At 48.2% G+C, this 22,118-nt stretch overlaps 1 protein-coding gene across 1 annotated transcript in view; it reads left to right on the top strand.

Annotated features, from left to right (window-relative positions):
* The window catches only part of KCNQ3 (potassium voltage-gated channel subfamily Q member 3), a 306,459-nt gene that overhangs the window by 263,804 nt on the left and 20,537 nt on the right, over window positions 1–22,118 (top strand). Inside the window, exons 3-9 of the mRNA XM_012785418.2 lie at window positions 664–790; window positions 1,969–2,141; window positions 6,622–6,777; window positions 7,842–7,952; window positions 9,530–9,625; window positions 10,967–11,061; window positions 17,566–17,592. Of these exons, the coding sequence (XP_012640872.1) occupies window positions 664–790; window positions 1,969–2,141; window positions 6,622–6,777; window positions 7,842–7,952; window positions 9,530–9,625; window positions 10,967–11,061; window positions 17,566–17,592 (785 nt within the window). The remainder of the gene's footprint in view (window positions 1–663; window positions 791–1,968; window positions 2,142–6,621; window positions 6,778–7,841; window positions 7,953–9,529; window positions 9,626–10,966; window positions 11,062–17,565; window positions 17,593–22,118) is intronic.

Genomic DNA, 22,118 nt, shown 5'->3' on the forward strand with positions numbered 1-22,118 from the left:
CGAGGGCTCCAGGGAGGTCACAAAAGAGAGAGAGGTGAAGGTGTCGGTATCTGGCCATCAAGGGAGGTGTAGGAGGACAGGCAGGCAGCGTGGCAGGGTGCTTCAGGACATAAGTCTAGGATCCCTTCTTTGCCACTCGCTAGCCTTGAGAATTTTGTTTAACCCCTGTATGCCTCCGTCTCTCAAAATTCAAGATGAGGATAATATTATCAAACGCTCAGGGGGTGCCTGGCCTGGGAGCCAGGCTTAGTAACCACTAGCCGCAATTAGCAGCACCAGGACCCAGACGCCGGGTGGAGGTAATGGATTATGTTTCATTGATACCTCTCTTCTCAACCCAACTGCGCTTCGTAGGGGCTTTTTGTACATTAAAGGGACTTTTTAAAAAAGTAATACATTGGAACAAAAACATAGAAAAAGAACAAGTAATCACTGTGCAGGGCTCACCAGCGTTAGGGACAGTTGGCACCTCAGAATGCAGACTGAATGGAGGTGAGCAACCCATTCTGCTCCTCCCCCTTCCGCACTCCGGTCACCCCCACCAAGGAGACAACCACAGTGACAGCTGCAACCTAGTTCTGCAGATCGTCAGGACAGGAATCCCTCTTTCCGGGCCACCGGGGCCCAGTTAATCAGGGCCTCTCCGTGTGCCCTTCCACGCAGGAAACGTTTGCTATTTTCATCTTCGGAGCTGAGTTTGCTTTGAGGATCTGGGCCGCTGGCTGCTGCTGCCGGTACAAAGGCTGGCGGGGACGCCTGAAGTTCGCCAGGAAGCCCCTGTGCATGCTGGGTAAGCCCTGACCCCCAGCCCGGGGGCCTCCCCTTCTTTCAGTGCCTTACTCCTCTGAGGAGGTTCTAAGCAGCTATTCTGGGAAACCACTGGCATTGTGAGGCCAGCCTGGCCTCTGCCCCTGCCTGGGTGAGAGGGACAGTGCCAGCCTCCCGGTGCTGAAACTCCTCCTTCCACGGCTTATGCTCGTTACAACTGTACCGGACAGGGATTCTTACCTGGGGGCTCGGGGGAGCATCACTCTTGGCATTTGGGTTGTGAAGGAACCAGCAGGTGGCAGGAGGCTGAGCATCCCTGGTCCCCAGACTAGTAGCACTCCCAGTCACTGTGACAACCAAAATTAGTCACACGTTTCCAGACTGGCTGGGGTGGGGGTGACAGGCGTGATCCCATTGCTGATTGAGAATTTACTTCTATAGGGCCATGTCACCAATCTACTCCAATGCCTTCTCTGAATCTTAGGGAGACGACTAGGCAAGTGATGTTCAGAAATGTGGGGGCATTAATACCCCATAGGTGACCCTTCTACAGCAGGGGACAAGAGTGAAGGGACAGATATCCCAGCCTCATGATTTTTAGACAGGTGATCTTCGGGGTATTTTGCCTACAGCTCGGAAGACTTAACAGTGTGATCTTAATAACACCCTCTTACATTGTGTTTTTCTCCTCTCTCCTTCTGCAATCACTTTGTATCCTGCAATTATCTCTCTATAAATTACCTGCACTCAAGTTCCTGTTTCAGGTGGTACTTTTAAGGGAAACCCCTAGTAAAACAGTGTCTGAGGTTCAGGGTTCACCTCCACAGCCTGAGCAGCTCCAGATCCCCTCCCGGCCTGAGAGTGAATCCCAGTTACCACCCCAGGGAGCCCTGGGAAATCGCTGTTCTGCGGTTTAGAGCCTGCACTGGAGTCTGACAGGCCTGCGTGCAACTCAACTACGTCTGGCAGTGTGGCCACGGAGAGGCACCCATGCTCAGAAGTCTGTTTCCTCATCAGCTACAGGAGAATAATCTCACTTACCACATGCAGCTGGTGTCAAAATTCAGCACCATAGTGCTTAGATCGTCCCACTGCGTGGCACGCGTCCACCTGCCAGCGGACAGCACCTGCAATGATGCCATTGCCTTTGCTTGACCTCTCTCCCCTCTTCCCTGCCACCCTCTCTGTCCTGTCCCCCAGACATCTTTGTGCTGATCGCCTCTGTGCCCGTGGTTGCCGTGGGAAACCAGGGCAATGTCCTGGCCACGTCCCTGCGGAGCCTGCGCTTCCTGCAGATCCTGCGCATGCTGCGGATGGACCGGAGGGGCGGCACCTGGAAGCTCCTGGGCTCCGCCATCTGTGCCCACAGCAAGGTAAGCGCCGCGGAGAAGCGACAGGAGCACACGGCCTCTCCTCCACCTGTGCCCGGCCATGGCATCCCAGAGGGTGGTCGTTCTGCCACCACCGACGATGGTGACAGGGAGGAGGAGGAAGGGGAAGAGGAGGAAGGGCATGAACAGGTGTCGTGCAGAGAGCAGGGTCGGGTGGACCTGCACATAGGTCTCTCAGCTCCACCAAATGGAAATTGCTCTGGTCAAGTCACTCACCCCTTTTTGGCCCTCAGGTTTCTCATTTTTACAGTAGGGACAGCAATGCTTGTACCTCCAGGTTGCTGAGATGAAATGAGCCCACACAAGGCAGCATACGGTGAGAGGGAAAGGTTCTGGACTCACACACACTGGTTTGAATCCAAACTCCTCCTCTGGACTTTGGGGATTTTTGGTAACCTCTCCGAGTCTTGGTTTCTGCATGTATAAAGTTGGAATGAAAACATGCTTACTTCATAGGGTTGGTGTGAGGATGAAATGAACTGATACATGGAGACCCTTGGAAAGTACCCCAATCATAGGAATTGTTCAGTTGCTGTCGTTGCTATGTAAAGACTGAAGCACAGTACTTAGGACTTAGTACTTGACATCAACTAGCTCACCTCCTGAGTCAGGCAGTTGCCCGTTACACTGATGAGGAAGCAGACACAGAAAGGGGAAATAACTTGCCCAAGGTCATGCAGTGGGACACAAACCCAGGCAGTCCAGCTCCAGCATGTGTGTCCGGTGGTTGGCTCCTGGCCATGTGGCCCTCACCTCTCCAAGGGAGATCAGAAGCTAGGAGGGGGGTGGGATTCAGTCCAGTCCCCTTCCAGAGTCCCACATGGTTGAGTAGGCGTGGAACCCAAGTAGCCAGAATCCCGCTTATCTGCAGTCATGGTAGTCCCTGTGTTTCCTTCCTATTCTTAACGCAAGACTTTGGCACCGCTTTGTTTTAACCAACCTGCTTTAGCTGGATCCTGGAAGAATAAAGGAAAGCCTCTGTGTCTCAGCTCAAGCAGCAGAAACCCCTGGGGGAGAGATCAGAGGAAGGGACCCCTAAGACGGTGCTCTTCAGGGGTATGAAGTCAAGGCTGTCTTCCCCCCCCATGAGAGTAGCTTCTTGTGCCAGCCGTGGTAGCCGCTGGTGCCCTGCCCAGACCCCCTTCACCGAGAGTCCTGTGAGCACATCCTCAGTGACTGCATGCAGATGCAGCACATGCACTTGAATCCTTGTCTCAGGCTCTGCTTCTGTGCAGCTGGACCTGAGGCAGCAAACCGGGCAGTTTGCTATTAGGGAGCTTAGAGTTCTCCTTATGAACACTCACATGGCCATGCCACCTCCTCTAACCACACAGCCCCAGAATGTACCCACACAACTGCTGGTTCCCATATTTCAGATGCACACTCGGATATGCTGGGTGCTCTCCTATGAGATGGCATCTCACCGCACAGTGAGTGTGAGCTTAGGAGTCAGACAGCAACTTGGATCAGATTTCAGCTCAGCCACCTTCCAGCTGGGAGACCTTAAGGTGTCACTCTATTGTTATGAGTTTCCTCAATGGTAAAAGGTGAATCCTCTTGGCACTCACATGAGAAAAGGTGCACTGAAGTGCCCAGCAAGTAGTAGGTGCTCGTTAAGAGCAGCATTTATTATTTTGAATATACATTCCCTCACAAACCATACAAATAAATATGTAAATAAAATAAAGTCATACACTACCTGGGAATCTTTTTCCTTAGAAGGCAATTTCTTGCCACAAATGTTTTATCCCTTGTCTGCGTTACCTCTGGCCACAGAATCAGTGAGGTCAGAGCTTTCTTCATAAAGTTCTTTCTTCCTCCTGACCTTCTATTTCATCTCCCATCAGAGCACACATTCACAGTACCCCCGGGTTCTGCCACAACCTCGTAGCCGTGCAGCTGAGTGGATTCAAAGCTTTAGTGGAATCTGTGCTAAAATTGCAGGTTTAAGTCCTTGCCCTGTGTTCCTTCAGATTCTAATAGATCCCTGGTGTCTGCTGACAATTTGCCATATAATTTCCAGCTCTGCTTGGATGTCTGTGATGTAATTCCTGGGGACAGATGGGTGCCCACTGCAGCCAGCTCCCACCGAGGCAGGGACTCCTCCCAGGGGAGCAGAGCTCTCTGCTCACAGACTTGGATTTATGAGTTCTTGCTAAGCTCCAAAGTATATGCTGTGAGTCCTCACAGAGGCCTGTGCTGCCAGAGCCAGGAGGACCCTCTTCCCCCGAGGGTGACACCAATGGCACTGGTGAGCAAACATTTATAAATTAATTTCTTCATTCATCTCTTCATTTTACTCTGGGCCAGATTCCCTGCTTGACTCCTCTGGGCACCCAGAGATAACAAGTGGGAGGCTCTGTTACACAAACTTAGACTTTCCAAGCTAATGCTTTTACTAGTTAGAATAGGCCGGGCTCTGTTCTCAGCACAAATAAGCCCTGGAACTTCCACCGCTGGGCACGAAAGCACCCAGGTCTTCTTGCTCACGTGCTGTGAGCCTCGTCTGTCTTTAATACAAGGCCTTGAGTCACTGAGGCAGGGAAGAGGGGCCTGGGGCATCCTGCATAAGGGATTTAGGGCCAGGAAGGGATTTGCTCCCATCTCTTCCCCACGTTGGCTGGACCCCAGTCCCTTTGGCCCGACCTGACGCAAGGGAGCCTCAGCAGATGGAGGAGCTGGTGGACATGGGGAGCGGTCCCAGGCTCTGCCACAGAGCTGCTGGCAAAAATTATGTAAAGTCAGAGTCATCCTGCATAGCCTTTTAAATGACTGCAAAGTACAGAATCGGGACCCATTTTCACTCCTTATTGGCGACCATTATACTGTCTCTTAATAATCCAAAACAGTCTTTCTGTGCACACATAAACAGACAACTGTTTCTTTGGTTAAGCACAGATGAAACTTCCAGCATCATCTGGGGGCCAGAGGCTATGAAAACTCATAAAAACACTAGAACCACATTCCACAGGCAAGAGGCTCGTGCTCCGGCAGCCACTGGGGAATGACTATCCAAGGCACCTTTTCCCTCTGCGAACTCCCCGCAGGGCGACCTCACCAAGGGGAGTGGATGCTGGATGGCCTGCGCCTTCCGCGCTGACCTCGCTGTCTGCGGTAGAGCGAACCCACAGGAGTGCAGCGTGCGTGTGACGCTGTGGGGAAGGCCAGGCCCATGAGCAAATGAGCATAATAAAGTGTTGGAGATGCAGAGATGTCTATTTCGAAAATAGGGAAGGAATAAAGGAGCCATAGCTGAACTCTTTCTTTAATTGAGGGAGCAAACGTCCGGAACAATTTCATAATGAAGGTGGCATGGGTCTGAAAACAACCTGATGCTCTTTGGTTGGTCCCATCAGTGGAGAGCAGTTCAGCCTGCAGGACCCAGCTGACCGAGGGAGGCAGGAGGCTGTGTGGGTGAGGCTCTGTTGACCCAGAAGGCCGGCCGACTGGCCGCAGATGGTCAGATGTAGAAATGACTGTGCATTTGCACAACTTTGTCCTCTGTGACGACTCAGCAGGAATCACAGGCCGAATCTCCAGATTGTGTTCGCCAATCACCCAGACGTTCATCTTACCCAACCTATCATAACTAACCTTGGAACTGGAGTAGAATGAGAGAAATAGAGAGAATTGGAGCTGGAAAGAGCATCAGGAATTGTCTCATTCAGGATTTTAGAAACTTCAGTGATAACGCAGATCTTTGCCATCTCTGCATCGTCCTTGCTAATTACCTATCATTTTTCATTCAATCGCTTTACTCTTGTTTACTGAGTCATATGTTCTAGTCTATCATGTGATAAGCCTCATGAAATTGGGGGTTTTATGTGTTACTTATGCTTATTTTTCATATGTTCTAAATTGATATTTCACATAAAAACAGCTTATCTGCACTCCACCAGGGGTACACTTAACACTGTCGGGAACTCTGGGGTCCAGTCCCTTCCTTTTAAAAATGAGAATTCTAAGCCTAGGGAGGAGGAGGACAATTTGCCCAGGGCCACACAGCAAACTGGGGGCAGGGCTTGGTCCCTGCCCACTACGCCACGCTAGTTCTCCCTTGCTGTTGGTTTCCTGGTAGCACAGAGCCTTCTCCTTGCTCTGCACAGTCCTGCGTAGAATCGAGTCCCTTGAGTCCTGAGCCCTGTCTCAGGCAGCAGCCAGTTCCTCCCGCCTTGTCACTTTCCTGCGAAGCCTCTTGAACTGTGATATCACTCTAGGCCAGAAATCTTTCTCTTCTCCTAGAGTCATACACCTGTTCTGTTCATTAATGTTGGAAATAATAACCACATTTACTGATACCATTTTACAGTGATAGGAGGTGAGGATCAGAGATGGTGAGTAATTTGCCCACAATCACAAAGCTGCTGCTATACCTGGACTCCAACTCCAGGGTGTGTGGTTCCAGCATCCACTCAATGACTTCCCAGTGACCACTTCCCTTGTCTGCTGCTTACTCTCCCAGGAACTCATCACTGCCTGGTACATCGGTTTCCTGACACTCATCCTGTCTTCATTTCTCGTCTACCTGGTTGAGAAAGATGTGCCAGAGGTGGATGCACAAGGAGAGGAGATGAAAGAGGAGTTTGAGACCTATGCAGATGCTCTTTGGTGGGGCTTGGTGAGTCACTACTTTGAAGGCCAACCCTCTGGGGACTGAGTGTTAGAGGCAGAGAGAGGCAGAGGGTGTGGCATAGACATGCTCAGTCGGGCAGCTGCTTTCTGCAGTCAGAGGTGGAGCTCTTCCAACTCTGAACCTGATGATAGGAGACTCCCTCCCACCAGGTCATGCACTTGGAATGGACTTTTCCCTAGTATTTATAAGAAGTCAGAGCTTAGAATTACATAGTTGCATTTAGGGACCTTACTTTATTAGTCATAGGCTGTTACTAGCCAAGTCACACGTGTGCAGACAAACCTAGTGGTAGATATATACGTGTGTACACAGACTTGTGTGTGCTCATCCCCACACCTGCAAGAATGTATAGTACTTATTGAAGGCTTACTTTGCTCTAGAGCATCAATCTGAGCACTTTACATTTATTAACCTACTTTAAATGCAAGCAACTTCTATTATTAGCCTCTTTTGAGAAATGAGGAAACTGAGGCAAGAAGAGGTTAAGTAACTAATTAAAGATTTCCCAGCCAGTAAGAGATTGGCCTGAGATTTGATTTCAGACAGGCCCCCGAGACCACACTGTTAACTGCTCTAATATTCTGCCTCTAATATGCATGTACATGTGCATAAGTACATGTGTACTGACAACATAAACATGTAAATGCACACAGAAATATGCTACATAGACTAGAACAGATGTGTGCACAGACATTAGATATGCACATATATACACACAATGCATATGAATACACTCACAGTACACATATTCATAAACATGGCTATTCAAAAATCACATATTTGCAAATATATATACACATCAATGCATATATATATACTTGCAATTATTGAAATATTTGTTGACTGATTGCCTGTAGATAAGAAATCCTTAACTTATAAACAAGTCTCAAGGCTCCCATATAAGTTACTTGATACTTGGTTCTTTTTTCCCATGGAAATCTTGTTATAAATCTCTGCCCAAGCTGAGACAGAGATTTGTAGGTAGAGCTCAGGTGATGTGGCACTGTCTTCCCATAAAGGGTCCCATGTCTGAACTCTTCTCTTTTCAGATCACACTGGCCACCATTGGCTATGGAGACAAGACACCCAAAACTTGGGAAGGCCGTCTGATTGCTGCCACCTTTTCCTTAATTGGCGTCTCCTTTTTTGCCCTTCCAGCGGTAAGTACCTTCCATCTGTGACATCCCAGTGTGACATGCTGGTGGTGAGGACCACTCACCAGCTGGCCCCAGCTTAACTTTCCAGCCTCATCTTCTGTCCTCCCAAACCCTAAATCCTAAGCCCTGTCAACTCACTAGCTGTTTCCTTAAGCGTGGTGGCCTTGCCTCCCTGCCACGGCCTGTGCTGCCTTCCTTCGCCAGGAGTGACCCCTCCAATGTCAGCTCCTCTTCCAAGGCCCAGTTTCAACGCTGCCTTCTCTACCTTGAGTTCATTGTTCCCTCCTCTGGGCATAACTCTATAAAGGCATTTCTGCCTGTGCAGGGATTACACATTCCCATATCTGCCTCCCCTGCAGACTGTGAGCTCCTTAGGGGGCTGGAATCTTCTCTTTTTCATTCATGCATCTCCAGCACCTTGCACAGGGCAGGTCCTTCATTTATGTAAAACATACATTTCCCTTAAGCATGTCTTGACATATAATAGAATACCTTCCCCAAAGCCCAGTGTCCATAAATATAATAATAACAATAAAAATAGGTTGCATTTATGGAACTTACTTTGTGCCCAAATCATGCCAAATGCTTTACCTGCATCATCTAATTTAATCTTCATGACAACATTATGAATTGGTGTTACATTTTTACCTGCATTTTTCAGATGTGAAAGCCAAACCTTAATAGGTTAGTAAATTTCCCACAGTCACAATGCTATTGGGTTGGAGAGCCAGAAACTCCAAGTCCACTGGTTCTAAAGTCCTGCTCTTTAATCATGAAGCTCAAAATATTAATAATATTTATTTCTTCAATAACAGCCCCTCTGCCGCCCCCTTCATCTTCCATTCTTTTGTTGGTGAAACTTTTCCTCTGTTGGAAGTGCCACTTTGTCTTTTTTTGCTTTTTCCCACGCTATTTGACATTGGGCATATGACCTTCCTGACCCTTAGTTTTCTCAACAGTGCAACAGGTGAGGGGCATGGAGGTGCTGCACCATCTCCAAGTTCTCGGTCAGCTTGGAAAGTGCGTGCTTCTGTCCACTTAATCCACACGCAAGTCTGCTAGCTGTTTGGAAATCCAAACAGATGGCAGTTCTGGGAAATGCTGGCTATAGTAAAAGTCTTGAGTGACAGTTCAAGCAGCTAACATATTTTAAAAATTCAATTAACATTTACTGGACATCTATTCTGTGCCATACACCTGACTAGGCAGTCCCTATATATTATCTCGCCTTTTTCTTAACAAAATTATGGGCTAGGTACTGTTATCCCACCTCCCCATGGAAGAAACTGAGATTGCAGCATAGCTAACAGGCTTGCCCAGGGGCTCACAGCTGGGAAGTGGCAGAGTCAGCATTGGAACCCAGGCCCTCCTGACTTCCAGGCTTGTCCCACTTAACCAAGCTCTCTACTCTTTCCAAGAGAAGGGAGGAGTCTTTTCCCCTTTTCCCCTTTTTGTGCAATGCTGTCACTTCAGGGCCTTGGAATGCCATTGAGCCCTACAACACCTGCTACCCCAGCACCTGGGCTGAGCACTGGGAGTGTCTGGGTGGGGGCTGACTGCCTGCCTGCATCTCCCTCCAGGGCATCCTGGGGTCGGGGCTGGCACTCAAGGTGCAGGAACAACACCGTCAGAAGCACTTTGAGAAAAGGAGGAAGCCAGCTGCTGAGCTCATTCAGGTCTGTCTGCCTGGGAATGAATTAGAATGGGACTAAGATCTGTATTGTGTGTGTGTGTGTGTGTGTGTGTGTGTGTGTGTGTGCGCGCGCGCGCGCGCGCGTACATGCGTGTGTGCATGCCCAGGCAGGAGCAGGCCTGCTTGCACATGCTTGCTTGTGGATGGCGATGGGACTTTCCATGGGTACTATGTGACTTGTCTGTCTGTGCACCAAAGGTGTCACTCCTACCACTCTCTCATTCAAGTTATAAGCCAAGAAAGAAATAGACACAAAATTTAGGGATCAACCTATCAGCTTTGTTACTACTAATGGAGAAGAGAATTTGGGTTAGACCTGGGGCTGTAGTAGGCTTCCTTTTCCTTCTACTTTCCACCCCAGCCTTGACCTAGACACCTACAGGGAAGGCCCAGCCTAAAGTCCGGGCACTTAGCCAGTCAGCTACAAGGAGAGCTGGCTCCTTCACGTCTGCCAAGGATAGAGAACCCTAAGCCAAGGGAGACAGAGACGCCTTACACATGTGAAACACTGAGCCGTGTCACTGTTGGTCCTGCCTGGTAGACACCACGACCCAGTGGATGCTGAACTCCTGCCAGCTCTCCATCCTCATCCCTCTCCCAGTGTGGGCTGGGGGCAGGGGACAGTAGTGAGAGGTGGTGACAAGGCATAGTGTTCTCTCTTCGACTTCAGAGGGAGTTCCTGCTTCATGCTTTTATGGGCCATTGGGAACATGGGAGCACAGAGAGTAGGAAAGTAGAGTGGCCTAACTACGGCCACCTGAGTGCTCACCCACTTGCGAGCTCCAGTCCAGTTGTAGTGTCTTCGTGGGTCTGTGTGTCTGACACAGGATGCTACGTGATGTCATCCTACATGTTATAGTCTCCAGGTCAGTCCCAATCTTCAAGAATCTGCCCCCAGTATCCACCCAAACCCCAAACCATCAGAGCATCCCAGAGATTCTAGGATATTAGTATCAAAACCTCATCTCTTAGGTTCTCTCTTGTACCCAGAAGTTGTACAAAAGACTGTATTTCTATCTGACTGCGAAGTTCCAAGGAGCTTTCTGGAAAGAGTAGTCCCTGTTTCTTTTGGGGATTTTATACCCACTCCACTCCAGTTCATCTCTCTACATCCTCCCCACCGCACCACCAATTATAGCTCCACAAGGGAAGTTTTTCTTCCCAAGGAAACTACAAAAAGCCAAGAATCTTGGCTTCTCTGGATGCTGGCTCAATGCACAAATTCTTAGGAGTCAAGGGCTTAGAAATTGTTTTAATGCTGTGGGTGTCTGTGTGAAAGTTTCAGGTGATCCCAGGTCATTTCTGCCCCTCCTTTTCTCTGCAGGCTGCCTGGAGGTATTACGCCACCAACCCCAACAGGATGGACCTGGTGGCGACTTGGAGGTTTTATGAATCCGTTGTCTCTTTTCCATTCTTCAGGCAAGTGGCGACTCATCTGAATGCTCAGGGCATGACGGACTATCCCTCCTGTGGGCTGTGTTTGTGTGTGTGTCTATGGCCTCACAGTTTCCCAGAGGACACCCTTCAGGGCAGTGGTTCCCAACATGAGCTACACGTTAGAATTACCTGGGAGCTCAAAAAAACCCCAGTTCCCAGGCCACATGTCAGGTTGATTGAATTGGAATTTCCAGGGCGGGTGCCTGGGCTTCAGTATTTTTTGAAACTCTCCAAATGATTCCAGCATGTGGCCAGGGGTCACCAGCTAACCAGCATGGAGTGGCTGACAAAGAAAGGTCCCCTCAATATGTGAGCAGGATCGGTGGGCTGAGGAAGTGGGGAGCCTGCACAATGGGCCACCCTAGCAACCCTGGGTGCTGTTCCAGCCCCCGGCACAGCCTGTACCCACAGGCCACTCTATATTTCAGTAGAGGGAAGGTGCCAGAGGACAGCAGGAGTGGTCCTATGGCTGTCCAGAGATGCTTTTTTGTGTTCCCCGAGGTGGGAAACAGGATTCGAGGCCTCAGAGAAAAACAAGACCCTCTTTCCATGGCCAAGAAGTGGGGAAACGGAGAGGGAAATGAATATGTATTGGATGTCCAATATGTTCCTGGGTCCAAGTTTTCATTTTTCATTTAATCCTCACAAGTACCCTATGAGATAAGTCAGAGGCTCTCGAATGTTTGGGTGCATTAGATTCAATGCGGTAATTGTGATAATGCAGAGCCAGAACCACCTTCAGCAATCCTGATGGTGGTGTGCTGGTAAAAACATCTTGAACAGGAGCCCTGGGGCGAGTGTGACACACTGGCCCATGGTCCACACTGGCAGGCAGGCTGAATGGTGTGTATTCCCGCTGAGCCATGCTCAGAAACTCTGGACATTTTGACTGACATCAACCACATCTAGAGGCTTCCAAAGCCCGTGATCTTTTCACTATGTGAGCTTTTACATAGACTGCTCCTTTCTAGATTTTAGATATGTTGGTCTTGAGCTCAAATTGTTAAGGTTGTGGATAGGATGCTAGATTCCTAGAGATATTGACTTGGAAGAAAAAGTAGGCAGTCAGTCAGCCTCATAGAGGGCTGGGACCCACTGCAAATCAGGTTTCTGTCATATGTCTGTAGGTTCAGTGGACAGAATGTAACCCGGTACTGGGTGGGTGACCCATCCTTGGTCCCACACACTCATTATGGGATCTGCAACCAGTCTCTGAACTCTTCCTTGATTTATCTTTCTACCTCTATCACCAGATTATGGTAAAGGTTTAAGGAACTATAGGAGATTTTGGTTCTACTGACTCATTTTCCTGCATAAAACCTTCCAGTGGGTGACCACAACAGGGAGAAGAAAGTCCAAAGCCTGACCATGACGTTCAGGGCTCTGCCCACACCCCCTACTTGCCTCCCATCATGCTTTCACTCCTCAAGAGGTTCTAGTGGTGGTGCCATCTTCTATTAATATTTGGGACATTGAGTCCACCAATGGTTTTGAGTTCGTTGTGTGTGCTAAGCACCGGGGCAGACCATGGAGGGTCATGTGTGACTTGAGGAGGAATATGACTTTGATCCTGAAGACGAGGAGAAGCCATGTGAGCCAGAGAATGACATAATCAGACTGTGCTCCAGGAAGATGACAAGAAGGAGTGCAGAGGGTGAATTGGATGGGCTCGAAGAGTCAGGACAAGGAGTCAGTTAGCAAACGATGGTTCGGAGTAAGAGGAAGTGAGAGCCTGACCATGGCAAAGGCAGGAAGAAGGGAGACCAGAGGAATGACCTGAGAGAGAACAGGCAAAGGGACTGAGACTGTGGAAGGGTTACAGAATAAGAGGGAAAAACTTCTTCAATAAATGAGTGATAAGCTTTGGGCTTATTCAACTGTGTCTTCGTACTTGTAATTAGACTTGCATGCTGTGAAGATGACCTATATGTTTCCTTTTGATTCTAGAATTCTATTATTGTTGTAATTGTTGAGGTTTTCGGATATCATACAGTAGAGTGTCTTAGAATGGGCAGATGACCTCCTCTTGAGAGAACAGAGTGACCTTGAACTCAAAAACAAGAACACATTGGACACAGAACTGAGACGTGCGCTACGCATCTCAAGGTCTTGGCAATGGACCCACTCTTTTGGGTTGATTTATTATAAAAGGCATTGTCCTGGCTGTCAGGGACTTGGAGGAATACATTGTGCTGCAGACAGCGGCTGTGGTGTGGGAATGGTTTTTAAACGAAGACAGAACATTTCATTCTTTCTTTCTTTTTTTCAAGGACAAAGATATAAAGTCACTGGAGAAATTAACTTAGCAACCATTCTGAAGCAGGCAGCCCCTTGGGAAAAGAAAGTCCCTGAATTCAACCCACTACATATGTTAATGGCAGAGAAGTAGCTGACAAAGTACTGGTGTGTCTCACCTGCCTTCTAAAGTGTTTGGGTTTTTTTTTGTCTTTTTTAATGTTTTTTTTTTAAAAGAACAACTTTATTGAGATAAGTTTCGAAACCCATAAGATGATTTCCAATACCAGAAAAAGTACCCTTATAAGGTGGATAATTCCATGGCTTTGAGTATATTCACAAAATAGGCCAATGACCACCATTAGCTTATTCCAGAACAATTTCATTACCCCAGGAAGAAACCCTGTATTCATTAGCAGTTACTCCTGGTTCCCTCTTTCCTCCAACTCCTGCAACCACCAATCTACTTTGTCTCTACTCTGCCTATTCTGTAATATATAATACAATAACAGAATCATAGGTGTTGCCTCTTATGTATGGTTTCTTTCACTTTGCATAGCTTTCAAGTTTCATCCCTGCCATAGTATGTACCAGAGCGCTTAATTCTTTTTTGTAACCAAATAATATCCCATTATATATACCACATTTTAAATCCATTCATCAGTCGATGGACATTTGGGTTGTTTTCGCTTTTTGGCTACTGTGAATGGTACTGCCATGAGCATTCAGGTACACATCATTTTGTGGATGTATGTTTTCAACTGTCTTGGGTATATGCCTAGGAGTAGAATTGGCAAGTCTATGTTTAACTCTTTGAGAAATAGCCAGACTGTTTCCTAGTGGTTGCATCATTTTACACTCCTGCCAAAGGTTTTGGAGGATGAAGTTGTGTGGCCCATTTGCTACAGTCACACCATGTCAGAATTTCCAGCTCAGTGTAGTCTTTTGCTAATTTGCACATATCTGTGTGTTCGGGGCTATCACTGATGGATGATGGTATTCTGTTTTTGTTTTTCTTTTATTACCACTTATAATTATAAACTCATTGTTTTTGAGTTGCAAAGAACCTCAGAGAGTTTTAAGTCCAAAATCAATTTTATATGAGAAGAAACTGGGACTCCACCTCCAGAAGTTCAGGAACCTGCTCACGGCCACACATCAAGTTGGGCATATCTGAGACCAAACCCAGGTCTTCTGACCTGCTGGTAGTGGACACTGCATAGACTATTAAGTGGTAGGGGTCTGAGAAGGCATGGGAAGATGCTGGGGCTGGGGGTGTGGTAGATTAAACATTCTTGCATGCAAGCAGGGGTGAGAGCAGATGTTTAAAACCAGACGTTGCTTTCCATCAGCAGAAAAGCATGTACACTGTTAGGTTCCCTAAAAGTGGTGGTGCAATGACACCTAACTTCACATATTCTACAGCTGCACTGTCCAGTAGGGTAGCTGCTGGGCACTTGTGCCTATTGAACATTTGACCGTTACTAATGCAACTGAGGAACTAAGATTTTAACTTAAGTAGCCATATGTGACTAGTGACTACCCTATTGGACAGAACAGCTCTGGAACTGATCAGTATTAGCACTAAAACAGAGATGAGGAGACTGAGGTCCAGAAAGTAGAGGATACTTGACCAAGCACAGTTTGTTCATTGTGCAACCAGGACTTGTTCCTTTTATGACCAAGGTCAAAAATTTTGGAGTGCTTAGCAGTGGAGAAAGCAGGCACTATATGCAGTAGTCATTTCCTATGGCCAAATAGCACTGGATCTGCTTTCGCGTGAGCTGTCCTATTTAAGCTTTAGGATGTCTTGGAAGGTGAGTAGAGGGTAATTCCATTGTCATAACTACATAATCAGAGCCTCAGTGTGATTAATTAGCTTGCCTAACATCACTCAGCTAATAAATGATGGAACAAAGGACCCAAGTCTTATGCCAAAACTCATGTTTTTCCCATTGTATCTCTGGGAAGAAAACATGATTTAGGGAGAAAATTGCATAAAAGTAAAATGAGACCAGAGTTATTTGGATAATAATGCCCACTTCTGAAGACTGTTGTTGTGATGGTTAAATTGAAGAAATGTGGAAGATAGTTGTCTTAGTCCCTGGCCCACAGCAGGTGTTCAGTCTATGCTGGTTGAGCTGGGCTGGAAGGAAGTATCGATGCCACAGCACAGAGGAGATGAAGGGGGGAGGACACTGAGCTCCCAAATTATCATCCTGAGACACTACCACGAGCAGCCACGGGGCTAGAACACCCTGGCTGGGATGTGGTTAAAAGCCTTCTATTCATTTATTCCATTCACTTAGCAAATGTTTGCTGAGCATCCCTTATGTGCGAGGCACTGTGTTTGGCATCTGGCAGTGAACCGCATGGGCCAACTGTGCTGATCCTGTCAAAGGATGGTGGAGACAGGACAGGGAAGTACCCACTGGATGCTGTCACTTGGAATTTGCCAGGCCTTTGGCTAGAGCACTCTCGGGGGAGCAGTGGGCGTAGAAGCCAGACTACATGAACTAAAGAGTGATGAGGAAATGAGCACGTGGGGACAGCGAGTGCAGGTGACAGCTGGGGTGGGACATGGGACCAGGGGTTATTCCTTCATGGGGAGGGTCTAGTGGAAAAAGCTGAGTGTGAGTGCAGTGGGGGAGGGAGGAGGAGGAGAGAGCACCGTGGAGGGTGCTCTCATCGGGCCCACCAGCCCTTCTTCTGCTGGCACAGAACAGAAGCCTAGGGGATGGGACAGGCGTTGGAGGGTGTCAGTTTGGTGACTTGGTGGTGGGACCATGGGCAGATCTCAGGAGAGGTGAGTCGCAGTCATCAGCTGGGGGCTGGTGGAAGAAGTCTGATAAAGAGGAGGAGGCAGGAAACAATGATCCCAGAGAGTGAGCAAGGGCTGGCGGGGGTGTGTACAACTCTCTACCCCTTCTCTCCACGGTGACTTCTCCTCCAGTCTTGCCTTCAGTTGCCCGCTTACCTTTTCCGTCCCCTCTTTTCTGCTCACCCTACTTCTGGATTTAGAGGCCCAGAGAATCCCAGAAGGTCACAGCTTTCTCTATGCACATGCTTTGAGACCAGTTAACCCACTCTTTATTGTCTAGGAGGGGAAACAGCCCGGAGGATGTGTGATCAGCCCAAGGCCACACTGGAACTAGATACTGAGCTGGCTCTGGATGTGGGATTCTCTACTCTCCAGCCGGCCCTTTTGCTTCTCTCCCATGATTCTCTTATTCTCTCCCCATGACCCCTGAACTCCCGGGATAGGCCAGTCATTCTTTCAGCACTTAGTGAGCACTCTCCATGTCCTGGGGTGTAGGGTGCTCAGAGGCTCTGCCCTCAAGTGGCTTGCAGACTACACAGGATTCTAGGACAGTGTGACCCGAGTGATAATGACAGAGCACAATCTCACATATGCAGGGATTGGCTCTGTCTCCATCCTGGGCAGCTGACTAAGAACACCAAGGAGAGGCCCCTCCAAGTGGAACATAACGGCTAAGTAAGGCTGTTCCAGGCAGCGACAGGAGGAAGGGAGCTCTAGGCTGAGGGCACAGCCTGGGCAAAGGCTCAGAGTCCTGGGTATGTGCACAGCACAGCAGGAGCACCTTGTGGCTAGGAGTGAGGGCTCTGGAGCCAGGCCCCCTGGGTTTGGATCCTGGCTGACGCTTCCTGTAAGTCCTTGAGCAATTTATTTAACCTCTCTGTGCCTCAATTTTCTCTTCAGGAAAATGGGATGATAATAACACTTACCTCATAGGGTTGTTATGAGGATGGGTTAATCCATAAAAAGCGTTCACAGTAGTATTTGAGTAATAATTATTGCTCATTCAAGGTTAGCAGTGATGACAGCGTCCACTATGGTGGTGGTGACAGAGTTACAGGGTGTGTGGCTGCTACATTATGACATTCCTGGCTTCCTGATCCGTCCTCAGGGCTAGACAAATCCACCGAGTCCAGCACGGGGGCTGGGGCAGAGTCGGGGCTCAGCAGCCGTGTTCTGGACGGATGAACAAGTGAAAGTGTGGCTGGAAGAACCCCAGGTGGGCAGAGCCAGCGGCCACAGAGGGGCTGGGGGCCGGCGGGGAAACCCTCCCGCCTGGCTGTTTCCCTCCGCACCGCCATCTAGTCCTGGAGCTCTGCCCTGCTCCGCCATCTTCAGGGGAAGCTTGGGCGCAAACATTGGGGAAGGATGCAGCTGGTCCCTGCAATCTATGGTTTGTTCATTTTTTTTTTTCTTTCTTCCTCTTGTTACAGGAAAGAACAGCTGGAGGCAGCAGCCAGGTAAGTTTCTGATTACGAGTCCCCTCCCTTCAGCCCACCACTGTGCTGGGACAGGGGGTCCGGTTCTGTATGGCATAGGGCCCCTGGTGGCTGTGCAGGTCACAAGATAGGTCCCTGCTGTTCTGACCTCTGCCATTTTCACGTCGGTTTACTCAAGGGCACCTTAATAAGAATCACAGCAGCAGCCACTTAGTGTCTCCGGTGGGCTGGGTTCTGTGCCAGGAGTTCCGCACACGTCATCTCATTTGGTCTTCACAACCACGATGTAAGACGGGCCCGATATCCTCATTTGTGGGTGAGGAGATTGGGGCTCAGAGAGATTGAGTCATTCCCCCTGGGTCACACAGCGACTGAGTGGCAAGATCCAAATTCAGAGTCAGGTATGAATATTACGACTATGCTATTTCCATGACATACTGCTTCGCTTGCTCCTCGGGCTCACAGATGGTACTGCAGAAAGTGAACGAGACTGTAGTTCATGATTCCTACAACTGTGGAGGTTTCCCAGTAAACCACACCTACTGCAGAGACAGGAGACACTTCTGGGGGGTATGATCGTTCCTCTAGCCCTCCCTTCTCCCTCTCTCTCTCTCTCTCTCTCTGTCTCTCTCTCTCTCTCTCTCTCGATGTCACAATGTTGGGGAAACTAGCAACTATGTTCTAGACTGTAAAGAAAAACCATCTCTTGCAAACATCAAGCTACTTATATATTTATAAGCATAAATGTATATGTAGTGTGTATATATATAAACTATTATTGCTGAAAAACCACATGTGAGGCTCACAATTGATCTCCTGGACTCCACGTCCAACTGCTCTCTTTCTAGAGCTGGCAGAATTTGGGCAGAGGAGGTGACAGGACCCTGGACCACCCTGTAGGGAACCCTTGAGAACAGTGGCCTTGGGAAGCTGAGTCAAGTCCTCCTGAGTGAGCACGTGGAGCCCCCTCCACACGTAGTCCCAGGTGGAAGGAGCAATTGCATACAGCGCTGGTCGTGACCCTTGTGTGTGTTTTCAAACAGCTGCTCGTTTCTCGCCCAGACCCAGTTTGGGCTGTAGGGGTGTTTGGGGAGATGGGAAAGGAAGGCTGGGTGATTGGCAATGACAACATCAGGACAGTCGCTAGAGGACCTGCAGCATGTGGCTCCCCAGGCAGAGTGGGAAGACACCACAGAGAACTCTTCCAGATATTTCTATGGAAGCTGAGGCCCCCTGAGAAGATAGGCTCACCCCAAGTCCCACAGCCCGTGAGCACCAGGGGTCACGGCGTCCAGGTTGAGGACTCCCAGCGGGTGTTCTTCACTCTCTTTGTGTCGTGACCGGTGGGGTTTTAAATCATGCAGATGTTAATACTGCAAGTGAATTATTATATCTACCTTTAGAGCCTTTTCTATACAGACATGAACAGCATGCAGCCAAACTGGAATGCGCCACTGTGCATTGAATTCAGCGCTGCTGGTTCAATCAGGGCCCAGATAGATGCATTTCGAGGCTTTCCCGGGGATGCCTCTGCAGTTATGGACAAGGGGCTCTCCGAAATCTGGTCATTGACTCACACAGGCCCCTTTCAAGAACCTCCTCTCTGCCGCGGGTGCAGTGGGAAAATCTATTTCATGACCTCTCAGGGTCAGAGTTGCTGGGTATTTGGTGGCTTTCCCTCCACAAAGGAGAAGAGCAAGGTCAGTCATGTGAGCCACTCAATCTCCTTCATCCACGATGGAACAGCAGTCAGGTTTGGCTGACGGGTTAGCAGGTGTGATGCCAGGTGGGTTATAGTTGCACAATCTGGAGGTGAGAATGAGATCCGGAGACAGGGTGGGAGAATTGTCCACAGAGGAGTCAAGGCATTTACCCAAGAAGACAGGGAACACAGTCACTGCAGGATGGTCAGCAGTGTACGTGTGTATCAGATTAATACTAACTGACAGGCATCTTCCACCTTCTGCCACCAGCTGACAGCTAGCTGGTGCTCCAATCTTACTTTATTAGTATTTCAAAATAGAGTCAGTTCATCTTATTGCCTGCTTCTAGCATAAGCATTCCACACATTTGTTTACTTGTCAGCTGAGGAAAGAAGTATATTCTCAGTGACTTAACAGATCCTGGGGCTATTTGGGGAATAAGACAAATAACTTTATAGTCAACTTATTGGAAAGAGCTCAAGTCCATAGTTAGTTATAAAGCTATTGCTTTATAAAGGTTGTCTTGACTGTTTTGATTTATGTGGACTTGTTTGAGGAACATAAGCTCAGCTGAATTCTTGCTGTGACTGAGAAGTTGGCTTTGATCATTTTATGCTGAGTGCTTTACAGATTTCACCTTGAGTCTCATAAAAATGGAGGCAGTTGACACCCTCCCTCCCTCCTCACCTAGTTTAGATGCTCCCCCACCATTGTGCTTTTAGGTGGGACCAGAACTTCCTTAATAAAGCGTGTGTGTGTGTGTGTGTGTGTGTGTGTGTGTGTACACTTTATTATGGTCAACTCCTAGTAAGCCCACAATAGAAGTTGGCTGTCTTCCTTCTGATTAACCTCAGAATCATAGATCCTGAAAAGGAAGCATGAAATGTCTCGCTAGACCATGAGCTCCACAAGGTTACCACCGTACCTGAAATATAGGATGTACCCCATAAATACTTGTGAAGTGAATAAATAAATGACCTGATTAAAGGCTGGATTGTACTCCCATGTCACTTACAAGGAAGTTGAGCTCAAGCATTCACATAACGTACACCTGAGTCATACACAGCAATAGCCAAGGTGGGCCCTTCAGACGCAGCTCTGTCTGGCTCTCTGGAGAAGCCTGTGCTCCTTCCGCCACATCAGGCTGGCTCTGCTGCAGCACAGGTGGGTGCTGTGCCCTCCTAGCTGTCCATGAATACAGTGAGGTCGTTAATCCAACTGACAGGTGATCTGAACACTTGTTCTCCCTCGGCCAGGAAATCCTACCTCACATCTTCATATAGTTTCTCTGTCACTTCATCTGGGGCTCTGCCTAGTGTCACTTCCCAGGAGAGGACTTCCCTGACTCTCCACCCACTCCCCTCAATATCCATCCCCTGGTCCTGTGATGATTCCTTAATACATTGTATGTATTAGACCAAATGCTTCCAAGAGTCTGGACTCTGTTGTATTCACTGCTTTATCTCTAGCACCTGAAAAAGTGCCTGGAACACACCTGTCATGTGGTCAGCTTTTGGTCGATATGAACTTACTGAGAGAGTGGACAGATGGATGGATGAACAAAGTCTTTATTCTACAAGTGTCATAGATACATCTTAAACTACTCTGGACCAAGAGCAATGGCATGGCTCACACAGCCACCCATCAGAGCAGGTGGAGACCCCTGAGAAACAAGGAATGTGACCCTCTGGGTTTCCTCTCTTCATCTCTTGCCTCTGCTTCTCTTTTTGTGATGATTTCACCCCATGAGCTGACTTTCTCCATACCAACAAAGCTGTTGATGTTGAAAGACTCAGGATTACATATTTTTTTCCTCTTCTGTCCATCTGTCCTTTACCCAACACTAGTTAAAAAAATCCCAGAGAAGCACTCCAATCAGTCCAATTTGGGTCACACCGTCACACCCTGGACAATCTCTATGCTTTGGAAGGTAAAGGCCGACCATGTGGGCCAGGTTTCCATGTGAGACTGGGTGGGTACACATGTAAATTGGAACTTACATGGAACTCATATAAGTTCCATGAGTAGCAGCCCCGACAAGGGTCACTTGATGGAAATGGGGAGAATCAGTTCCTGAAAAGAATAGACTCCTATTTTCCCAAAGAATGAAGATGAAACATCAAGCAGCCAAAAACAATAGTTGTTTATCACAGGTATAAATTCTACCTATACATTTTCAAATTCCTAGTAATCATATTTCATTAAAGAACATCAACAGTAGATCATACTAAGCCACTTTCTAGCTGTATGACTTGTACAAGGTCATACAGCTAGAAAGTGGCAAGAACAGGACTTGGATCCCGCTGGCCTAGGTCCATAGTTTATGGCCCCAACCAACCACTATGCGAGACCTTTCTAGTTACTGGGAGTGGTTACCTCATCAGTCCCTGCAGGCTTCCCTTGTACTGGTTTTCTTTTCTTCTTCCTTTCTTGCCTCACATAGCTGGAGTCTCTGCTATGAGACCAGGCTCATGGCAGAGAGAGAAGAATTGAGAGAGAGCACAGACCAGGATCGTATATGAAGGAGCATTTGGCCAGACACTAATTCAAACATAGCCACATAAAATTTATCTGAGTCAAGGATTATGTTGGCAGTAAGACACCTCCCATGCCCTAGAATCAATGACTACTAAAGATAAACAGGAATGTGGAGATCAACTAATCCGATCCCCTAACTTTACTTATGAGAAAATTGTTACCCAGAGCAAAACAAGCGGCTTGAACACAATCCCATGGCTATTAGTCTTCTCTGCTGCCATCCACACCCTGCAGCACTGTCTCAGGCCACAGAGTCACTGAGATGCAGAGGTGAGACTCAGACCACTTTTGTTTAACCTCAGAAGG

This window comes from Microcebus murinus, chromosome 7, assembly GCF_040939455.1.
Source record: "Microcebus murinus isolate Inina chromosome 7, M.murinus_Inina_mat1.0, whole genome shotgun sequence".
Classification (NCBI taxonomy): Eukaryota; Metazoa; Chordata; class Mammalia; order Primates; family Cheirogaleidae; genus Microcebus; species Microcebus murinus.